General features: G+C 37.4%; 1 protein-coding gene across 1 annotated transcript in view; it reads right to left on the bottom strand.

Annotated features, from left to right (window-relative positions):
• vars2 (valyl-tRNA synthetase 2, mitochondrial) overlaps positions 1-21,270 on the bottom strand; it is a 47,434-nt gene that overhangs the window by 22,820 nt on the left and 3,344 nt on the right. Inside the window, exons 5-22 of the mRNA XM_084739867.1 lie at positions 19,406-19,527; positions 19,240-19,306; positions 13,544-13,641; positions 13,365-13,446; positions 12,504-12,623; positions 12,172-12,280; positions 12,006-12,094; positions 8,467-8,557; positions 8,119-8,246; positions 7,898-8,001; positions 4,205-4,286; positions 3,976-4,052; positions 3,706-3,793; positions 3,007-3,100; positions 1,786-1,856; positions 1,569-1,694; positions 1,339-1,443; positions 50-118 (exon numbers count right to left, since the gene is read on the bottom strand). Of these exons, the coding sequence (XP_084595993.1) occupies positions 50-118; positions 1,339-1,443; positions 1,569-1,694; positions 1,786-1,856; positions 3,007-3,100; positions 3,706-3,793; positions 3,976-4,052; positions 4,205-4,286; positions 7,898-8,001; positions 8,119-8,246; positions 8,467-8,557; positions 12,006-12,094; positions 12,172-12,280; positions 12,504-12,623; positions 13,365-13,446; positions 13,544-13,641; positions 19,240-19,306; positions 19,406-19,527 (1,722 nt within the window). The remainder of the gene's footprint in view (positions 1-49; positions 119-1,338; positions 1,444-1,568; positions 1,695-1,785; positions 1,857-3,006; positions 3,101-3,705; positions 3,794-3,975; positions 4,053-4,204; positions 4,287-7,897; positions 8,002-8,118; positions 8,247-8,466; positions 8,558-12,005; positions 12,095-12,171; positions 12,281-12,503; positions 12,624-13,364; positions 13,447-13,543; positions 13,642-19,239; positions 19,307-19,405; positions 19,528-21,270) is intronic.

Here is a 21,270-nt window from a genome sequence, read left to right as displayed (position 1 = left end):
GTGTGCTCAGTCAGCCAGAAGGAAACAGATAGGAGAGAAGGGAGCTGACCTGTGCTTCCATGGCAACCAGTTGCTCCCTGGGGTCAAGGTTCCCCTCATTCACTTTCTCCTGAAGTGTCTAAGAGGAAAAAGAAAAAGTTTCACCACAAAAAGTCTTTTGTGGAAATTGGAACAGACGGCTGTCTCAGTGGGCTATTTCCTACTTACTACTATCAGCTGTCACTTCATTACAGAAAAGACGGTCACTCTTTTATTCTTCTCACATCCCAGAGAATATATGAAGCCTTCACTTTTCAGAAACTCCTACTTCTCAGTATGGAAGTTGTAAATGTATTCTTTGTGACAATCAAGTGCTTCTATGCAATGTCAAACTAAAATACAGTTTAAAATGAAATAATCTGATTTGAGAACATTTGTGGAAGCAAATCACAGCTTTTCTCCATTAGCCACTTAGAAATACAAACATGAGAAAATAAGGTCTTTATTTTCTCATGTTTGTATCTCTAAGTGACTAATGGAGATGTCAGTTTTTTTAAATTGGTCCAGTATTGAGGCAAACACTAAACAGAATTATACTGCAATCCCTCCAGGTGTCTGTGAGTCTTCAGAGTGCTTATTTTTGCCACCAACGGACTCAGATTGTATGGAAAGGATTCCTAGATAGAGCTTTTTATTAAAGATGAACACACTTTTTGTTTAACCAGAAACAGTTGTTTTATTGCTGTTGCCAAACTAACCAGACTCCCTTTACAAAACTGTAATTTTAACATCTTTATCTTCATTCAAACCCTTCAAACACACCAAAAACATCTTGGTTTATCTTTCCACTGTTCCAACAATCACAAACTCCCTCTCACTCCTCTCCCGATATTTCTTTCGTCTGAATGAAGATGATGGTGAAATGACTATTTCGTAAATAATGTAAAGGGTCTGAGCCTGTCACTGGCAAAAACAGGCACTTTTCTTAGACGCACTTTGAAGGTACCAGTTGCCTGGAGGGGTTATGATGCAGCTTAGTTTTGCTTTTATCAGCTGCAGTGATCTCCCTCAATACTGGAGGACGACTACTGAGAACTTTCTCTTTCAAAAATGGGAAGGAGACATTACCTTTACGGACTTTAATAGTTCAAAAGTAGTATTTCACATTGATGGAGATCATTTAAAATAAAATTTCCACTTTACTTTTCTAATTCAGTGGCTGGAACGTGCTCTCATTAGAATACTTCTGACACCATTTTAAAATACATCAAAGTCCTGCTTCTCAGTTCAGTGTGGTAGAATATCAGTAAAGTCATTCACAGTAATTTGCCTCCAGGACCAAGTCCACATGCTACCTACCTCCAAAGAGACTCCATGTATAACATCCAGCGGGTCGATGACATTTCCCAGAGATTTACTCATTTTCCTGCCATGTTTATCTCTCACCAGAGAGTGAAGTAGAACCTGAGAGGCATGATGGGGAAAAAAAAAGGCAGAGAGAAAAACAAAAGGATGAGTTCACATCATGGCTCATGGACAGTCTTTGTATAAATGCCGTTTAGTTTGGGGCTTTCTCATTATCTCAGTACCTGTTTGAAAGGCAGCTGTCCAGTCAGCTCCGTCCCTAGCATCACCATCCTCGCAACCCAGAAGAAGATGAGGTCACTGCCTGTCTCCAGGATGGAATTGGGGTAGAAGCGCTGAAGGTCAGTGGTCTGACGGAAGTGAGGCTGTGGTTATTTGTTATAATACAAGGGGATAGGGCTGATTATTGAGGACTATGTTCTGCTGGAAGAAGTACAGTACCTGTTCAGGCCAGCCAAGCATAGCGAAGGGAAAGAGCCCCGAAGAGAACCATGTGTCCAGGACATCAGGGTCTGACACAGGAAGTATGCAGATGTGGGTAAAAAAAAACAGAAATGCTCAAACAGAAATGACATTTTTTCCGTCCAAATTCTCTCCAACAGTGTGAAGACATAGTTATCGACTGTGATTTGCATATATCCCCTGACTCATCTTCAGATATGACCATTCCTCCCTCTCTTTCCCGTTGAAATTTAGCATACTGGGTGTTTTAAGTAGTCCTGAAAGCGTCTGTATGATCTGTATGATTATTTCACATCCAACTGTCTTTAAAGTTTAATCCAAATTTTGTCAAATTTGATTAAATGATTTCACCATTAAAGGCTAGTTCACCCAAAAATGAAAAATTCAGTAACCCTCATGCCGATTAAAGGTCAGGTTTTTTAGTCCACAAAACACTGCTGGAGTTTCACATGAAAACAATGTTGTAGAATCTCCCATGGAAGTGAATGGTGACCAGTTTTCAAATGGAAAAAACAAACAAACAAACAAACAAATAAATAAATAAAATGCTCATCTCATTGGGTGTAATCCAAGTCTCATGTAGCCCTCGCATGCCGCTCGCTTATGTGCACACACCGTAACACCACACACACCCAGTTGTGCTCACAAGTGGCTCCCAGCTAAGGATCTACAGTGAAGGCTAGAATCAGGCTAAAAATATGGTGTAAATAACATCTTTCAAGTCAGCCTGGCATGTTGGGGCTTTGGGAGACTTGGATTACACCAGACAAAAGTATGAAGGCTTTTTTTTGGTTGTATGTTTTATGTTTAAAAACTGGTCATCATTCACTTCCATTGTTTGGGAGATCCTGCAACACTGTTCCTGTGAAACTCCAGCAGTATTTTGTGGACTAAAAAACTAAACCCAACTTTAACATTAGGCATGAGTGTGAATAGATAATAACTTTTCATTTTAATGAGTTTCCATTTTTGGGTGAACTATCCCTTTAAACTAAAATGCCCAATAAATCAGCTGTGTCTGTGGACACTTCAGCCTAATGTAGAAAGAGTCACAATAAAGCAGTTACAGTGAAAGCACTGATACTAACAGTAGCAGTGTTAGCATCACTGATCCCTTTGTGAATGTGATGGCTGATGTACAGTAAAGTTTCTATCAGCTGATTAAGCAGCAAGTTAAAGGTTAAGCTGGAGGTGAGTCACCCTGAGTCAAAGTGAGGGCTTCCGGCTTCACTCCATATTTGACAGCAGCTCTGTATCGGGCCTCGTCCTCACTCCGTCCCCAAACCCACTGCTCCTACACAAACAACACAGAAACAGACTGAAAACTGCACCACAGTCTGACAATGTGAAGAGCACATCAGCTAGTTAACCCATTACACTCAAATCTCATAGTTTCTAGTACTGCAACAATTAATCAATTAATTGATTATTAATTGAATATTAAATTAATCGGCAACTATTTCGATAAATTATTAATTGGTTTGAGTCATTTTTTAAGAAAAAAAGTCAAAATTCTCTGGTTTCAGCTTCTTAAATGTGAAACTTTTCTGGTTTCTTTCCTCCTCTCTGACAGTAAACGGAATATTTGTAGGCTGTAAGTAAAACAAGACATTTGAGGACGTCACTGTAGGCTTTGGGAAACACTGATCAACTTTCTTCACCATTTTCTGACACTTCAAACAAGCAACTACTAATCAATTAATTGATTATGAAAATAAACTTAAGTTGCAGCCTTAATGCTTTCTATACTCATTTACTTCTACTACCACCACTATTACTCAGGGGGGCACTAGATGAAGTGTTCTAAACAAACCAATGAATAAGAACAACCTATGAAACCAACATTTTACACAAGCAGTCTTGTTAATACATTTACATACTCATATCCACAGAGCCAACCTCTTGTTTGTCAGTAGAATCAGGAAGCTCCACTTGGTAAGCAGGGATCTGATGACCCCACCAAAGCTGCCTGGAGATGCACCAATCACTGTGAAGCAAACAGAGGTACATTGTTGACAGCCCATACTTTGAAACAAGTGTTCATTCATCATTGTAGTGGTGTCATTTCAAGCTTGTGTCACCAGTAACAACACACACAACCATTGTTCCTCCTCACACCACTGTTCAAATTCACTGTTATCATCCAAGTCAAATGTCAGGACAGTCTACCTGACATTGGATAGCCAGTTCTTCCATGTCTTGTTGTAGAAGTGAGGGATGATCTCCAGCTGTCCGTCCTCCACAGCCTGACAGGGAAACAGTCACATTTCAGTTTTGACATGCTACTCTGTTCTTCATTATTTTTACATGATGGAGCCTGACATAATTACCTGCAAGTACAACCCTTTAATACACGAAGCCTGACCTAAATATCAACATCTCACAGCCGCCAGCCTACCTGTATGGCTTTGTTAGCCATTTCATCACAGCGGACAAACCACTGCTTCTTTAGGAGAGGTTCAACGACGTCTCCTGAGCGACTGAGACAGGGAAGGACACAAAGACACAGAGAAGAGAGAAAGCACAAACACATTAGAGCATCACATTACAATAGATTTTATTGTCTTATTTCAGGAAGATGAAAAAAAATCAAGACTATGCTTATGTTGACACAGCTGCTGCCGTTTCTGACCTGTACAGTGAACGCTTGTGTAGAAAACCACAGTTAAGACTTTTGGCTGTTTGAGAGAGTTTGGAATATGAACTAAGCAGACAAACAGTTGTGGTTCACTACTTTTGCTGTAAAAGAGAAAATAGGACTTTCCCTTCAATCATTGATTAGCTGTTTTTAACCAAAGCCCACAAAAGGACACAAAACTGGCTGATCAGGCTCAGGCTGCATGTAGATTTGGTCCTTGTGAAACACTATTGGAATGTGACAGAGCCACAGTTTAACTGGACACAGTGCAGTCAGGATGCAGTTCAGCCATACTGGATTTTCCAGTTGGCTGTCTCACATACGTGGGATAGAAAAGATGTGCATCTGCAGCAACCACGTGATGACTCATGCAGTATTCACAATAATTTAAAAAAAAGGTTTTTAATATTTAAGTAAGTATTAAAAAAACAAAGAAAAACAGCTTTGTGTGCACCTCCTCCATTTGTCCACCGTGTACAGTGGCACATGATTGTGTGTAAATGGCTGAATGAGAGGCCAACTGTTAAGCAATTGTTAAAGCATAAAATGACAAGTAAGTGCAGTCCATTTTAGTCAATTTTAGTAGTGTGTAGGACTGTTTAGGTTTTACTGGCATCTAGCGGTGAGCTTGCAGTTTGCAACCAACTGCACACTGTTCCCCTCACCCTTCTGTCCAAGGAAGGGTGAAGAGAGAACTTAAAGTGGCCACAAAACTTGCAATAAAATGTAACATTTAGAGTCTATGTTTGATTTGTCCATTCTGGGCTGCTATAGAAACATGGTGGTGCAACATGGCAGCTTCCGTGGAAGAGAACCCGCTCACTCTGTAGAAATAAAGGGCTCATTCTCAGCTTTCAAATTACAACAGTTCTTATTTTCAGGTGATTTCACATGAATGAAAACATACATGTTACACACTGGTCCTTTAAAATTATGTCTTTTCCTTGAAAGAGATGACAGATCATTTTTTATTTGCGTCTTTAACCACAAGGACCTCTGTGCTGTTTATTATGAGAATATTAACTGGAACCAAAAATACAGTTGAAACTTTCCCTAAAGTCCTAAAAAATGCGCAGAGGAGGTGGTAGCATTTTTTCAGCCCTGACTAGTGTCTGCAGGTGTTCCTTTCAGGCTGCATACAGCTACAACACCAACAAATTTCACCTACAAGGTAGTGCAGCCTGACAGGGTAAAATAAAAAAGGCAGAAAAAACACTCGCTGCACCTCCTGCTGCTGCTCCATTGCTCTGAGTGCAAGTTAATAACTGAACGCAATTGAGATGACTATTAATATTTTTCTCTGGTCGTTTGTGGCAGGGCTGTAAGGGAACTAATTATGTTTCCTTGCTCACTAAATTCTACTGTGTTACTCAGAATATAAGAATATTCTGAATTTGATACAGATCATGTAAAGAGTATAGTCTGTTTGGATATTCCTAATTAGGGCTTATTCTGAGTGCAGCATTTTCAAATTAAGACATGTGGGATATACTGGTATCATTCAGGTTTTAGGAGCATTCTTTGGACATTGGAATACTTGTCTCAACTGAGGTTTTTACCGCAGTGACACACAGCCACTTGCTTGAGTACAGCCAGTTCTGTGTGTTCCCAAACAAATCAACTAGCCAACAGTTTGTAAGGCTGGGGTAGAGATGCATGTACAAAGAGGAATGCGAAACACACCTCCTTTTAAGCATTACAAAATCTTGGATATCAATGCTTTTTGGATATGTTTTGGAAAGCTTTGGCCATGATATGTAAAATAATCTATAGGACGTAGTGAGGGGGGCATGTCTCCTCACCCCCAGTGAAAATTACATTCTTACATGACAGATGAAAGCTGCTGGAAAACTCCATCAACAAGGAATATATGTGCACACTAGTTATCACTTAGTTTTTCATTTTATCTTGTATATAACATTTTGTAACTTAAAATGAGTTTAACAAGTTATGTAATATCTGAGCTGATTATATTCTTAAAACATCCCTACAGTAACTTATATTTGCCTTTACCCTCATTCAACTTTAAACTGTCTTAGTTTAGTATCTATCACATAATTTTAGTAACGAATTTCCTCTTTTAGCAGGTCAACAGTGAGTTTGTGATATTTTTGCGTGATATCAGTGTAATGTCACAGTCTGTCAGACTAAGTAAAGACCAGAGTTAAACACAACACTCACATCAGCCCACAGGCAGAAGGACAGACACTGCTGATGTGTTTTCACAATCTTCTATTTCTTTATGCTACTTACAGGAAAAAGATTGCAAACCTACAGACTAAATGGGCTGTGTGGGTACGGTTGACAGTAATTATATTTTTACTATGTATCAGGGCTATTACAATTAACATGAAATAAATAAAAAACAAAATTTCAGTCCGCTGAAATAAGAACAAAAACTATGAAAAAACTAAAAAACTATGAAAAAAGAAGCAAACTAACTGGAACAATATGTGTACTTACAAACCTTAATAAAAAAAAATTAAAATATAGCAGAAATATCTCCTGTGTACTGTAGACTTCTCCAAGGAGAATCTACTGTAGACTACTACAGTAGATTCTCCTTGGAGAATCTCTGCTTGTATCTAAGGAAAGCTGAGCCCCTCAAGTCTGCACACACCAAAACAACGGTTTAATTCCCAAGTTTTACAGTCCAAAATAAACATCAGTTGTTTCCATTCTTAGAACATTTAACTTTGTAATTATCTCAAAGAAGGTTTTTACTTTGTATGCTTTTTTTTCTTTTAACGATCTTACAAAGTAGCTTATACACACTCATCCTTACCTAAAGAACAATAAGGATTCATTATCACAGAGCCTGAGAAGTCACAGTTGTTTACGAAGTAGACTATTTTTTAATTGAGGACAAAGAAATTTATCTTTTTAAATAGTTTTGTATACAGACTTCTGTATAAACTGTAATTTTAGATTATGTTTTGATTATTATTTATTATAATTTGATTATTATTTTGACAACATCTGGACAAAGTCTTAGGGACCCCCTGTGATTTGTGGTGTTGTGTTTGTATTGTAATACATATTCAGAATTTTTCAATTTATTGAGCCTCTGACAAATAGCCCCCATATTTTAATAAAAACCTAAAACTAATACAGAAACTAATGAAAACTTAGACTAAAACTTAAGATTTTTAAACAGTAAAAACTAAACTAAAACAAGCAAAACAATTGTGGAAGCTAACATACACTAAACTGAATTGAAAACAAAAAAGTAAAAACAAAATTAAAACAAAAACAAATGAAAAATACAAACCTATAATAACTCTGCTATGTATTGATTTTTTTAATAACCCTGTGCTGCCTTTTGTGAAGAAGCTTGTTAGTGATAAAATCATCATCATAGCTTGTGAATATCTTTGTATTAGCAGGAGCTTTCAGCACACAGAGAAAGTCAGAATGAGTTTGGGGTGTGTGTGTGTGTGTGTGTTCCTCTACCTGCAGACAGGTAAAGTCATGGCATGACTTTTCTTTCCTCTGAACAGCTTCTTCTCAGCCAGTGCGTTCACAACCAGCTGTCTGGCATCAAAGCGCTTCACTCCCTGAAAAGAGACAAAGAGACACAAAATAATCTCAGACCTCAAGCCTACTGTTTCTACCACAGTTCACACCATTTCTTCTGGTAACACAAAGTTTACATGACAGAGGTGTTCATGCACCTCCAGCCACTGTCCACAGGAGTGCGTCATTGTCCCATCTCCTCTGATCACAGTGAGGCGTGGCAGTGAGTGTCTCTGTGACAGCAGGAAGTCAGTGTGGTCATGAGCAGGAGTCACCTTCACTGCACCTAACACACACACACACACACACACACACACACACACACACACACACACACACACACACACACACACAAACAGCAGCTCAGATCATGAAAGAAGCAACATTCAGGGCGAGGACAAAATAACAGGAACAGCTTAAAAGCTGATAAAGGTGGTGTTTGATGTTCAGATCTTAATGAGACTGTGTCAGAGAGGTTCAGTAGAGGACAGTAGAGCTGCTCTTACCTGTTCCGAGCTCCATGTCCACCAGTGAGTCAGTGATGATGGGCAGGAGTCTGTTGGTGAATGGGTGTCTGCACTGCTTCTCATGAACAGCCTGGAACACAGTGGACACAGCAGAATGATATGAGAACAGCTGTCTTAGCAAATGTCATCTTATATTCACATTCATGTGTTTCTACTACTGACATCTGGTCTGCATTTTTTTTTGGTATGTCGGGCAATATAATAATGTGTGAAATGTATGTGTATGAAATGTGTCAGCTGCTACTGCATTTGTATTATGCTAGCATCCTTAAAGGGATAGTTCATCCAAAAATTAAAAGTCAGTCATTATTAGTTTGTAAAACACTGCTGGAGTGCACAACCATGTGAATGTGGCTCCAAACTAAGGATCTACATTGTAGATTCAGGCTAAAAACATGGTGTTAATGATGTCTTTCAAGGCAATTTGGCATGTCAGGACTTCAGGAGACTTGGATTACACCAGATGAGCATTATGGAGGCATTTGATGTTTTTATTCTGTTGTTTTTTTATGTTTGAAAACTGGTTACCATTCATTTCCACTGTTTGCAAGATTCTGCAACAGTTTTCCTGTGAAACTCCAGCAGTGTTCTGGGGACTAAAAAACTAAACCAGTCAGCATGAGGATGAATGGATAATGACTGAACTTTAATTTTTGGGCGAACTATCCCTTTAAATATATCAGCTTGTGTTAGACAAGTGTGTACAAATCAGTGAGCAGGACTGGTTTACATGATGTTTACATCAATGTGATAAAATACTGTAGCTTGATTTGTCAGGTGTTACATTTCTCAATAGACTTTCCAGTAGATACATGTTGTCACAATGGTTACTTTTCTGGTAAAGATTTTACATGATTAGATTTTATATTTTACAAACACATGAAACTAGACATTCCCAACCTGACTCGTGGCCTCTGGTTATGATTCAGATATTTACCATGAAGAGTTTTCACCTCTAACATGGTGTCATTTAAATATCATTCAGAGCAAAATGTTAGAAAGATTGCAAAGATTGGCCAAAAGTCTGAAAAACTAATACAAATTCATGGATCAGGACCACCCAGATTTATCCTGTGACTCCTGAAAAGGCCTGAGCCATAGATTGGGAGGAACTAACTAGCTAAATGGTATATAGTAGTAGTTATGAAGTTAAGTATTTAGAATCAGCTCCACCTCAAATAGCAACAATAACAGCTACATGCTGCTTACACTGACCTGAGGCTTGATTTTCTGCAGATTCAGTAGTTTTACTTTCAACACCATAAACTATATTTTGTTGGTAAGACTGTTGACATTTAGGGAGGAGTTTGAATGCAGGACTTTTACTCATAATGGAGTATTTCATATTTCGTATTTCATATTTAAGTATTTATTTATTTATTTATTTATTTGTTAGTTTCTTTAAAATGGAAAGGGTAAATATTGTTACATAGAGAGGCAATGCAGCAGACGTAATGTATACAGGACATATAGCTTAAGTTACACTTTTAAATTCAGGTTAAAACAGTGTTATGAGGAGGAACAATGGTGCTATATGTCTAGGTATTGGACATGATTGTGTATGCATTGACATATAGGTGTAACAGTATTTATGTGTAAGTGAAGCTATAAATGTACAGTGCTGTTTTCTTTTATTTTTTCCCCTGATAGTAGGTCAAAGATTGCATAGGAAGTGGGTCTGTTTCATGTTTGTACTCGTTAACACAATATGTGTTCTGCATCTGAATCTGTAAACTGTGATGGATGTCTACAGCAGTCAGTTTGTGTAATAATTAATCTGCCTTCATTTTTATCATCATTTTAGCAACGTTGCAGAATTATCTCAATAATTAAATGAATGAGTACAAAGTGAGTAAAATGTTTTATTACTAAGAAGATTTTTTCCTTTTAAGCTAAAAAGATTAAAGCTCTTTAAAGCTTTTCTTTTCTTCATTTTTTGCTGACTGGTTTGATTTTCTCACACTGTATGTTCATAAAGTGTATGGTTGACTCACAATTAGGGCTGCAACTAATGAACATTTTCATTATCAATTAATCTGTTGATCATTTTCCTGATTAATCAGTTTACTGTTTAATCAATCCTGTCAGTTGAATTTTTTTTTTCCTGTAATGATTATCGATTAATTATTGATCATTTGTTCCATTAATCAATTGTGGTTTGGTCTATAAAATGTCAGAAAATATTGAAAAAAGTCCAACATGAAGTCCCCAAATGTCTTGTTTTGTCCACAACCCAAAGATATTCATTTAACTGCCAGAGAGGAGGAAAGAAACCAGAAAAGTTTCACATTTAAGAAGCTGAAATCACAGAATTTGACTTTTTGTTCTTAGAGTTCTCAAATTGATAAATCAGTTACAAACCAGTTAGGTGATCAGTTTAATAATCAATTCATAATCAATCAGTCATTGCAGCTCTACTCAAAATGGCTCCCCCAGCAGGAGACAGCCATTAGTGTCAGAAAAAATCGATCACCATGAGCTGAAATAATCAAGAGACTGCCGAAGAGAGCTGATCGTCTCACAAGCCAGAGAATGACCTGAGTTTCAGTGGATCAAACCAGGCCTCAAGAAACTGAATACTTTAATCAGACAGCTGCTGTGTGTCTGCTGGATGTGAAAGTATGCATTTGGTTGCTAATATGTTAGCTATAAGCACTGGTCTGGTAGTATCTCACGGCTGTGTTGAGAGTTTTAGCCTCTCTGTCACTGTTACTCTAGTTTGAAATCACACCACTTTCAAATTTCAACAGAAATACCAATCAACATATGTTTTAATATGCTTATATTGACAGAAAAAGTCTAAATCCTCTGATCCAGTGTCTTAAATGTGAATATTTTCTGGTTTCTTTACTCTTTTATGACAGTAAACTGAATATCTTTTGGGTTGTGGACAAAAAAGACATTTATTTTGCAAGTTATAATCAACATCTACTTCATGATGATAAGTTAAAGCAAGAAAGTGTCTAATTCTACTTTAACTGTCTGTATCTGGACCAGTATGAGCTGGTGAAATAAACTGGCAGCATCAACATCAAACTATTGGTGAAATTATTTGCTCTCTATTTTGATAATCAATTACTCATTTTTTAATCATTAAAAAAAAAAAGCATTTAAAATTCTTTGATTTCAGACCCTTATTTTTTTTAGTTCTGTATGACAGCAAACTGAAAATCTTCAGGTTGTGGAAAAAACAAGACATTTGAGGACACCACTGTGGGCTTTGAGAAGCACTGAGCAACAATTTTCATCATTTTCTGACATTTTATGGACCAAATATCTAATCTATCGATTAGGAAAATAATCAACAGATTAATCAAAAGTGAAAACAATCATTAATTGCAGCACTAATGTATATTACTAATGTAATATATAAAACAGAATGGAAAATATATTTTGCCATATTCCTATTCACTTGTAAAATCCCCTGACTTATCGGTAATCACGTTCCATATGTAGGTGTTCACTCGTCTAAATTCAGTGAGACTGCCTGGCCCTCATGAAAGAGAATGTATACTGGCCTGATATCGAGGATCGTCAGGATGAACAGCTACAGCCACATCTCCCAGCATGGTCTCAGGACGGGTGGTGGACACCTCCACTGCTCCATCTAAAACACAGGGAAAACATTATAGCAGAACAAACCTGAGCACACGGACATATTTGGAGACAGTTACAGATACTCACCGTGGCCTTCTATAGGATACGCAAAGGTAAACATTGTTCCAAACTCCACTTTGTTCTCATAACCTGGAACAGACACCATGGTCTGCCCACTCAGCTCCTTTGAGTCAACCTGACAGCAAATACACAACTTTTAAGATGACACACATATATGCAATTGCAATGCAATTGTCAATCCATTGAAGCAATATAAAGCAAATGAATGATGTGCTGTCTCAAAACATTAAAATAGGTGGACAAAAAGTGTGCTGAGGGCTTTATCACTGTGTGGATATCAGATTTTATGTTTTGTCCACCTGTGGTATTTACTGTGTCTCCATGTGAAGCTGTCTTACCTCAATGTCAGAGATGGCAGATTCCAGAGCACAGCTCCAGTTGACCAAAGCCTCAGAGCGATAAATCAGACCAGAGTCACAGAGCCTGACAAAGGCCTCCGTCACAGCGCTGCTGAAGGCCTGAAGAGAAAAAAATACAAAACAACATAGTATGAACAGATCCAAGGTACTTTTTACATTTGTGTAATATTCTAAAAGACTATTTATCACCGTTTATTGTTATACTTCAATATAATGACAAAAGACTGATGATGAGTCACAAGTCTTTTTCTTCAGTTAATATAAGTTCATCTTGGGGACGCTCAGCTGGTGGAACATCTGCCCCATGTACTGAGGCTCTCAGTCCTCTGCACCGGCTGCAGGTTCAGAAAGATAAAATATCCCCATGGTAAGTCATGATGATGACATTTAAAAAAAAAAATTATTATTATGACATAAAAAGTCATAATTATGAGCTGAAAAAAAAAAAGTCAATTATGAGATAAAAAGGCCAAATTATGAGTTAACAGGTCATAATTATGAGATATTAAGTCATGATGACATAAAAGGTCTAATCTACGAGATAAAGAGTCAAAATTATGACATAAAAAGTCAAAATAATTAAATTTTGCCTTTTATCTCAGAATTTGGACCTTCTTTTAATCTCATAATTATATGATTATGAGAGTATATTATAGGATTATTTTTTCTTTACCTGGCAGGAGTGGCCTTTCACAGTTTCTGCACCAGCATTATTTTTCTAATATCTGACCACTGGGGGGAGCTCCATATTTAAAACTCTATCAGAATCATTTCCTGGTTTTAAACCCATATTTTCCAGGTGGTGCAGTACATGACTAACACATGTGACTGGAGTCTTACTGGATCCATTGTGAAACACGCTCTGCTCCAGTCCAGAGAAGCTCCGAGCCTCCTCAGCTGCTGGTAGATCTCTTCTCCTTTCCTACCACACACGGGGACAAAATCACTCAACTCAGTGAAGCAAACCCAGTGCAGACAAACAGGGGATGAAACATGATGCTGTGAATGTGAAGACTCACTCGTTCTTCCATTTCCACACCTCCTGTAGAAACTCCTCCCTGGTGAAGTCCTGTCTGCGCTTCCCTGCTTCCCTCAGCAGTCTCCTCTCCACCACCGTCTAACACACACACACACACACACACACACACACACACACACACACACACACACACACACACACACACACACACACACACACAGAAAGAACAACATGAGATGTGAGGACATGCTCTAGAGCATTATTCAACAAATAGGGGCCATCAAACCCAACTAGTACAATGACTTTACAGGGAAAGTTTCTTCCCCAGTGTAATACCTTGATTAAATAACTAAAGGACCACTACATGTCAGTGTGTGGGTTATAAGGATTGCTATACCACACAAACCACAAATTATTAATGTGAACTGTGGTTTTGGAGGAAGCCTTCCAAAGTCTGAAAATGTATTTCATCTCAATTTGTTCTGCATGTTTATCACAACAAATTTGTGTTACAGGTCTTGCAATTCAATTCACTTCATTTAGCTTTATTAGCATGCCTTCATGAAATACAATGTTGCCTAAGCATATCAATGCAAACTTTCACATGGTAAACAAAATAAACAATAACAACACAAAAGGCACAAGGGCATGGAGAACATGAGGAGCTATGAATGGTAAGAGTTGTTTTAGGTTCATCATCTTCTGATGAACCCTACAAGAAATAAGTATCATTAATTATTGGCCTTGTGGGACAGGGGCTCCACACAGTTGCAGAGCTCATGGCTGCTGTTATACACTACCGTTCAAAAGTTTGGGGTCACTTAGAAATTTCCTTATTTTTGAAAGAAAAGCACTGTTTTTTTCAATGAAGATAACTTTAAACTAATCAGAAATATACTCTATACATTGCTAATGTGGTAAATGACTATTCTAGCTGCAAATGTCTGGTTTTTGGTGCAATACCTACATAGGTGTATAGAGGCCCATTTCCAGCAACTATCACTCCAGTGTTCTAATGGTACAATGTGTTTGCTCATTGCGTCAGAAGGCTAATGGATGATTAGAAAACCCTTGTGCAATCATGTTAGCATAGCTGAAAACAGTTTAGCTGGTTAGAGAAGCTATAAAACTGACCTTCCTTTGAGCAGGTTGAGTATCTGGAGCATCACATTTGTGGGGTCGATTAAAAGCTCAAAATGGCCAGAAAAAGAGAACTTTCATATGAAACCTGACAGTCTATTCTTGTTCTTAGAAATGAAGGCTATTCCATGCGAGAAATTGCCAAGAACCTGAAGATTTCCTACAACGGTGTGTACTTCTCCCTTCAGAGAACAGCACAAACAGGCTCTAACCAGAGGAGAAAAAGAAGTGGGAGGCCCCGCTGCACAACTGAGCAAGAAGATAAGTACATGAGAGTCTCTAGTTTGAGAAATAGACGGCTCACAGGTCCTCAACTGGCAGCTTCATTAAATAGTACCCGCAAAACACCAGTGTCAACATCTACAGTGAAGAGGCGACTCCGGGATGCTGGCCTTCAGGGCAGAGTGGCAAAGAAAAAGCCATATCTGAGACTGGCCAATAAAAGAAAAAGATTAATATAGGCAAAAGAACACAGACATTGGACAGAGGAAGATTGAAAAAAGTGTTATGGATGGACGAATTGAAGTTTGAGGTGTTTGGATCACACAGAAGAACATTTGTGAGACGCAGAACAACTGAAAAGATGCTGGAAGAGTGCCTGACGCCATCTGTCAAGCATGGTGGGGGTAACGTGATGGTCTGGGGTTGCTTTGGTGCTGGTAAGGTGGGAGATTTGTTCAGGGTAAAAGGGATTTTGAATAAGGAAGGCTATCACTCCATTTTGCAACGCCATGCCATACCCTGTGGACAGTGCTTGATTGGAGCCAATGTCATCCTACAAAAGGACAATGACCCAAAGCACACCTCCAAATTGTGCAAGAACTATTTAGAGAAGAAGCAGGCAGCTGGTATTCTATCTGTAATGGAGTGGCCAGCGCAGTCACCAGATCTAAACCCCATTGAGCTGTTGTGGGAGCAGCTTGACCGTATGGTACGCAAGAAGTGCCCATCCAGCCAATCCAACTTGTGGGAGAGGCTTCTAGAAGCGTGGGGTGAAATTTCTCCAGATTACCTCAACAAATTAACAGCTAGAATGCCTAAGGTCTGCAATGCTGTAATTGCTGCAAATGGAGGATTCTTTGACGAAAGCAAGTTTGAAGGAAAAAAATTATTATTTCAAAAACAAATCATTATTTCTAACCTTGTCAATGTCTTGACTGTATTTTCTATTCATTTTACAACTCATGGTGGTAAATAAAAGTGTGACTTTTCATGGAAAACACAAAATTGTCTGGGTGACCCCAAACTTTTGAACGGTAGTGTATATTTTACTGCCAGTCTTCTCTCTCTCCCAGTAAAGATGGAAGTCTTTCAGAGTCACTTAGGGAGAGGAAATCAGGGAATATTATTTATTTTTGTAAAGTATTGCTCTCTAATATCTTTGTATTATTTACATTGAGTCAGGAAGTGCAGCTCTGTCTCTTGGCCACAGCAGGAACACAACCTCTCTTCTCTGGGCAGCAGGTCTGTCTGTGTCGGCCGACCTCCGCTGTCAGGTTGTGTTCACTCAGTCTGTATTCAGTCAGGCTTTTTCTCAGTTTTTTCGAATCTGGTAGGTTGCTACACTATACTCTCTGTTAAGAGGTAGATAGTTTTCCATTTTGTTTTGTGACTTTGTTAGCTCTGTCCAATAATCAAATTTCAAAATTGTTTTTGTTTGTATGGAAATGAGACAGTCCCAATGAGAACAGTCGGTGTAGGCATGCACAGATGTCTGTCACAAAGTCCTCTACTACCACCGGGGGTCACCAGAGTCTACAAATTCTACACATAAAGGCTCAACATAGTGTGCCTCTGCTGCAGGCTTAACACTGATATTCAGACTGATGCCTAACATCAGCTGATGACTGTGAGTGACTCACTGAACAGAGTTCGCAACACTCATCTTTATGATTCCCAGAGAAACAAGGTTACTCTTGTGTCAGCAAAGTGATAAACTCAAGTAGCTTAAAGTAGAAACAGACAACTTCCCAAGTGGTATTTTAGGTGGTGGAAAGAGATCTGAAAATCAGATATCATTCGAATATTATTCAATTACAAGTAAAAGTACTGCTGTTAGAAATACAAAGTATTCGTCTCAAAAACTACTTAGAGTATTAGCTTCATTTTAATCACTGATGTTTAATGCCCTCTCTGTTCTGCTGCAAATTTTGTGCATTTTCCTAAGCAATAATTATAAACACTAACAATCGATTAATCATTAATAATAAATAAGATACAAAACACTTTTCTCTCTCTCGTTTTTTTTCTTTTTTTAAGTTTAAGTTTCCTTATTCAGTAAATGGCTCCACCAGACAAAATGTCAAATGAGGTGCAGCTACTGCAATTTCTAGACTATTGATTAAAAATCCATGATTACATTTTTAATTGGTTAAATTCTTAACTGGAATTAATCAATTAATGATTAATTATTAATGTCCTTACTCCAACCCTGTACTGCTGCAGTGTTTTGTTTTGTTTTTCTTTTTATATCTCTTTGTTTTCATTGGTCCATTTATGATCAGATCACCTTATTGGTTACTAAAATGCAGATGGATATTATTGGATATTAATTCAAATTGTACTCTGTTCTCAGTGTAATGCATATTTAAGCACAAGTAAAAGTAAAGACTTAAAAATCCACTTGTAAAAGCACAGGTACCCAAAAAAGATTTTGACACAACATTTGTTTTCTTTGTCACAACAATAATACCAGGGGTGGAAGTGACAAATTACAAATACCGTAATTAAGCAGTTGTTTCCCCATAGATACCTTACTCTGCTATGCCTACCCATAACCTACCCCTCAACCACAGAGGGCACCACTACAGGAAACACACTTCAACTCAATAGCAGATTGCTTTCCATTTCCTCAGAGCCTGGCTCTGTGAAGATATGATCAACAACAATATTTTGGAAAAAAAAGAGAGAGGAAATAAGCATGATCACTGAACAGATAAACTGAAACTGTCACTATTTTATATTGAATTTGGGAACTGTGCTTTTGTAATGTTGTGCATTGCATAGTAACAATGGAGACATCTTTTTCACGTGAAAAATCATGCCTGGTTGCAGATGGATGAAAGCAAAGCTTATAGAGAACCGATCTGTCATTATTCTGTAACCATTACACTGTGCAATCAACATTTACTCCATGATGATATGTTAAAACTAAAAAACTCTCTATTTCTACTTTAACTGTCTGAAGCTGGACCAGTATGAGCTGGTGAAGTAAACTGTTAATTAAAAAATTAAACAATTAATTGACTAGTTCTCAATTATTAAATTATTTGCCCACTATTTTGAGATTAAATTAATTGTTTTGAGCCATTTAAGAAAAACTGCTCAAATTCTCTGATTTCAGCTTAAGTGTGAATATTTTCAGTGTTTTTAGGTCTGTATGACAAAACATCTGACAGATGTGTGAAGTGCTCTTTTGTTCCTAGTTCTATATGACAGTAAACGTAATATTCTTCAGACATTTGAGGACATCATCTTGGGCTTTGAAAAACACTGATCAACATTTTTCAGTATTTTCTGATATTTTATTGACCAAACAAATAAACCTAATGTGATCCAGACCAATTCTTTGATTCAGTGTAATATAAATCATTTTCTTTTTTAAGGCCAGTTCTCATTCTCTACTTTCCTTTTTTCTTTCTCTTCTTTATTATTATTACTTCTTCGGGCATAATGTTATAGGGACTGCACCTAAACAAAAAAGAATAATTATAAACATGATTATGACCTGAGCCAGAGCCATATTATGACTCTTTTGAGTGATAATTTTAGTCCTCAGGCCTAAAACATTTCACTTAGACCCTACTAAATTTATTTGACAATTAAACTTGAACTCCTTGCGGTTCCAGTGTAAGTGCTGGAGCACAAAATCCACAGGCATCATTCCCCTAAGATGCATTTTAACATTCAAGTGAAGCTGATATCAAGCTTCAGCAGTGTGAGTCAATGTTTCCCAAACTTTATTCATGGGTACCCACTTTTTAAAACTGCCAAACATTGTGACCCAAATCACAATAAGCTTTATCGATACATTTCGGGTTCCTGTATGCATAAATGAATGTTTCTGACGATTTTTACTGCCATTTATTTCCTTTACTGAAAACATATGCCCGTTAAAACTTTAGAAATTAGAAATAAATTAATTTAGGCTGAGTTAAGAGGCTATCTCATTGCTTTTTTCCCCTCTCATTAGTAAAACAATACATAATAACTAAATAAATAAATAAATGTTTTACAAAAGCTGTACTGCAAATTTAAATCTTAAATTTGTAGAATTTTAATTTATTTCTTTGGGGACCCAAATAAAATCTCCTGTGACCCACTTTGAGTTACTCAAATCAACTGGGCAGCCATTTGCCAAAGTTAGTCACTGAACGAGGACTTTGGGTTTTGTCCCTCATCACTTATACTGGACCAGCGTGAGGGGGAATCTCTTAAGTGCCAGTGTGAACATATGAACAGGAGGAACATTTACAGCAACAACAACTTGTTTAAGGGGATGGGAAAATAGTTTTAAGACAAAACTGAGAAAATGTGAGCCTGTCCTTTAAATCCCAAACTGTGATGAAAGAGGAAGAAGAGAGGAAGTTGTCGTACCTGCGTTGCAATACCTGCATGGTCACATCCAGGCAGCCACAGGACTCTGTATCCCTGCATCCTTCTCCTGATGGGATAAAAAGTGACATTATTACTGCTCCATCAACAATCAGACTCAGTTCTTAACTACTTCATACAACATGGTGCATCAGTGGTGGGCAGTTACCATCGAACCAGAGCGTCTTCCACACCAACAGTCAGAGCATGGCCCACATGCAGAGTACCAGTCACATTTGGTGGAGGGATACACAGAGAGAAGGTCTGATCCACAGCGTGAGATAACCTCTCCTGATGGACAAGACAGGATGAAATGTTCAAGTTTGAAGGCATTCTCGTGTGTGCAGGCACTGGTTCTCCTGCACATTGTTCTTGTTGTTCTTAAAGATGAACTAAAAATTCATTAAGTCATCCACTTTTACAGTCAGGATTTTTTTTAATAACTGAAAGCAATAATACAATCAAACCTTGTATGGTGATTGTAATGGATTTTGATGCCATCATTATTTCTCTGATTCTGTGCACTGTTTGTCTCACTGTGGTACTGACTGTCCTTTAGCTGAGCACACAGGCTGACACTTTGATATTTTAGGCAAATGTGACCTCTAGTGAACCTCAGTGCTTTACAAATGAATCATAAATGTAACACAAGAGTTTCATATGATGTGCATAACAATGGACCGTCTGTTTCTTGTCAGACAATGCAAGGAATGTTGCTTATTTGTGAAATAAGTATCAGTGTATGACGTGTGAGACAGCATGTTGAAATATAAAACTTTATTATAGTGTTATGTTGGCTGTCGAGCTGCGGAATCCAACAGCAGATGAGAATGAATAATGCAATGAAACTGTGAAAGAGCAGCCTCTTTGATTACACTTCTTTCAGAAATTTCCACAACAGTGACCACGTCTGTCCAGGTCAAATCAATCACTATATGTAAGTGGATGATCATTAATTTTATTAATTTTATTTTTACTCTTTATCTCTCATGCAGATTGTCGTCTAACTGACATGTGAATATTATTATATACTATATTATTATATATAATATCATTCATTCTTGAGAATTGGGCCAAAACTGGACTTTAAGGGGGTTTTGATTTTTACTCTTTAATTATACTGGAAAAATATATTTTTGACTATCAAATTTTGTAACAGGTCAACCTCCTAATGATTTATGTTTTATTAAATGGCATGTTTTTTTTGTGGCTGTCAACCCCATCAAAGTCATAGTATGGATTAAATATGAGATTATTTTATTATCTGTATAATCGAACATTGATATATTTTTTATTCAAGAAATAAAAACTACTATAATTTTGACACTGTTGATAATGTAACATGTCACTGTGATACACAATGTATAATTATTTATAACACAAAGAACACACACTAGGTGTACCATGATTTTTTTTTTTTGTTTTCACTCATTTTATAAAGCGTTATGAGCACATGTTTAATGAATATAACAGAAAAAAACTGTTGACATCACACGAGGGGCATGTCCAGACGTTTTTGACTGGGTGGCCCAAGAGAGCTTTCTTAAATCTTTTTTATTATTATTGAATTGAAAATAAAGTACTAATTTCAAATACATTATTTACTTATCGAAGACAACTGAGAGTTTTGTCAGCATAGATGCCAGTAAGATGAAATATCTGACGGAGTAGACGTCTTAGAGGTCGACAAAATGTTCCACGTTTTCATTTGACAGCAGTGAGCAGCCATTTTATTTTTTAAAGTGTCTCAGAGTTCTTTTAATGTTTATCAAAATACACATTTTTAAACCATAATTCTTATTTAGCTTTGATTTAGAAGGGCTACAGAGTCAACATGTTATGGCTGGGACACATCTGGTAACAATATTATTGAATTAATTTGCTGAAAAATAGAAAGTTTACCGGTACTTGAGCAGTAATCTTTCCTTTTTTAAACCAGGAGGTGAGACAGGGGTCCTTAGGGCATTATTAACCCTTTTAATGCCCAATTTGCATTATGTTTTTTGTAAAAATCTGAGTTGACAGAATTGATAG

The sequence above is a fragment of the Lutjanus erythropterus genome, chromosome 16, assembly GCF_056507025.1.
Source record: "Lutjanus erythropterus isolate fLutEry1 chromosome 16, fLutEry1.hap2, whole genome shotgun sequence".
Taxonomy (NCBI): domain Eukaryota; kingdom Metazoa; phylum Chordata; class Actinopteri; order Lutjaniformes; family Lutjanidae; genus Lutjanus; species Lutjanus erythropterus.
The sequence above is the reverse complement of the archived record's forward strand: the minus strand, read 5'-3'. Positions and strand labels throughout refer to the sequence as shown.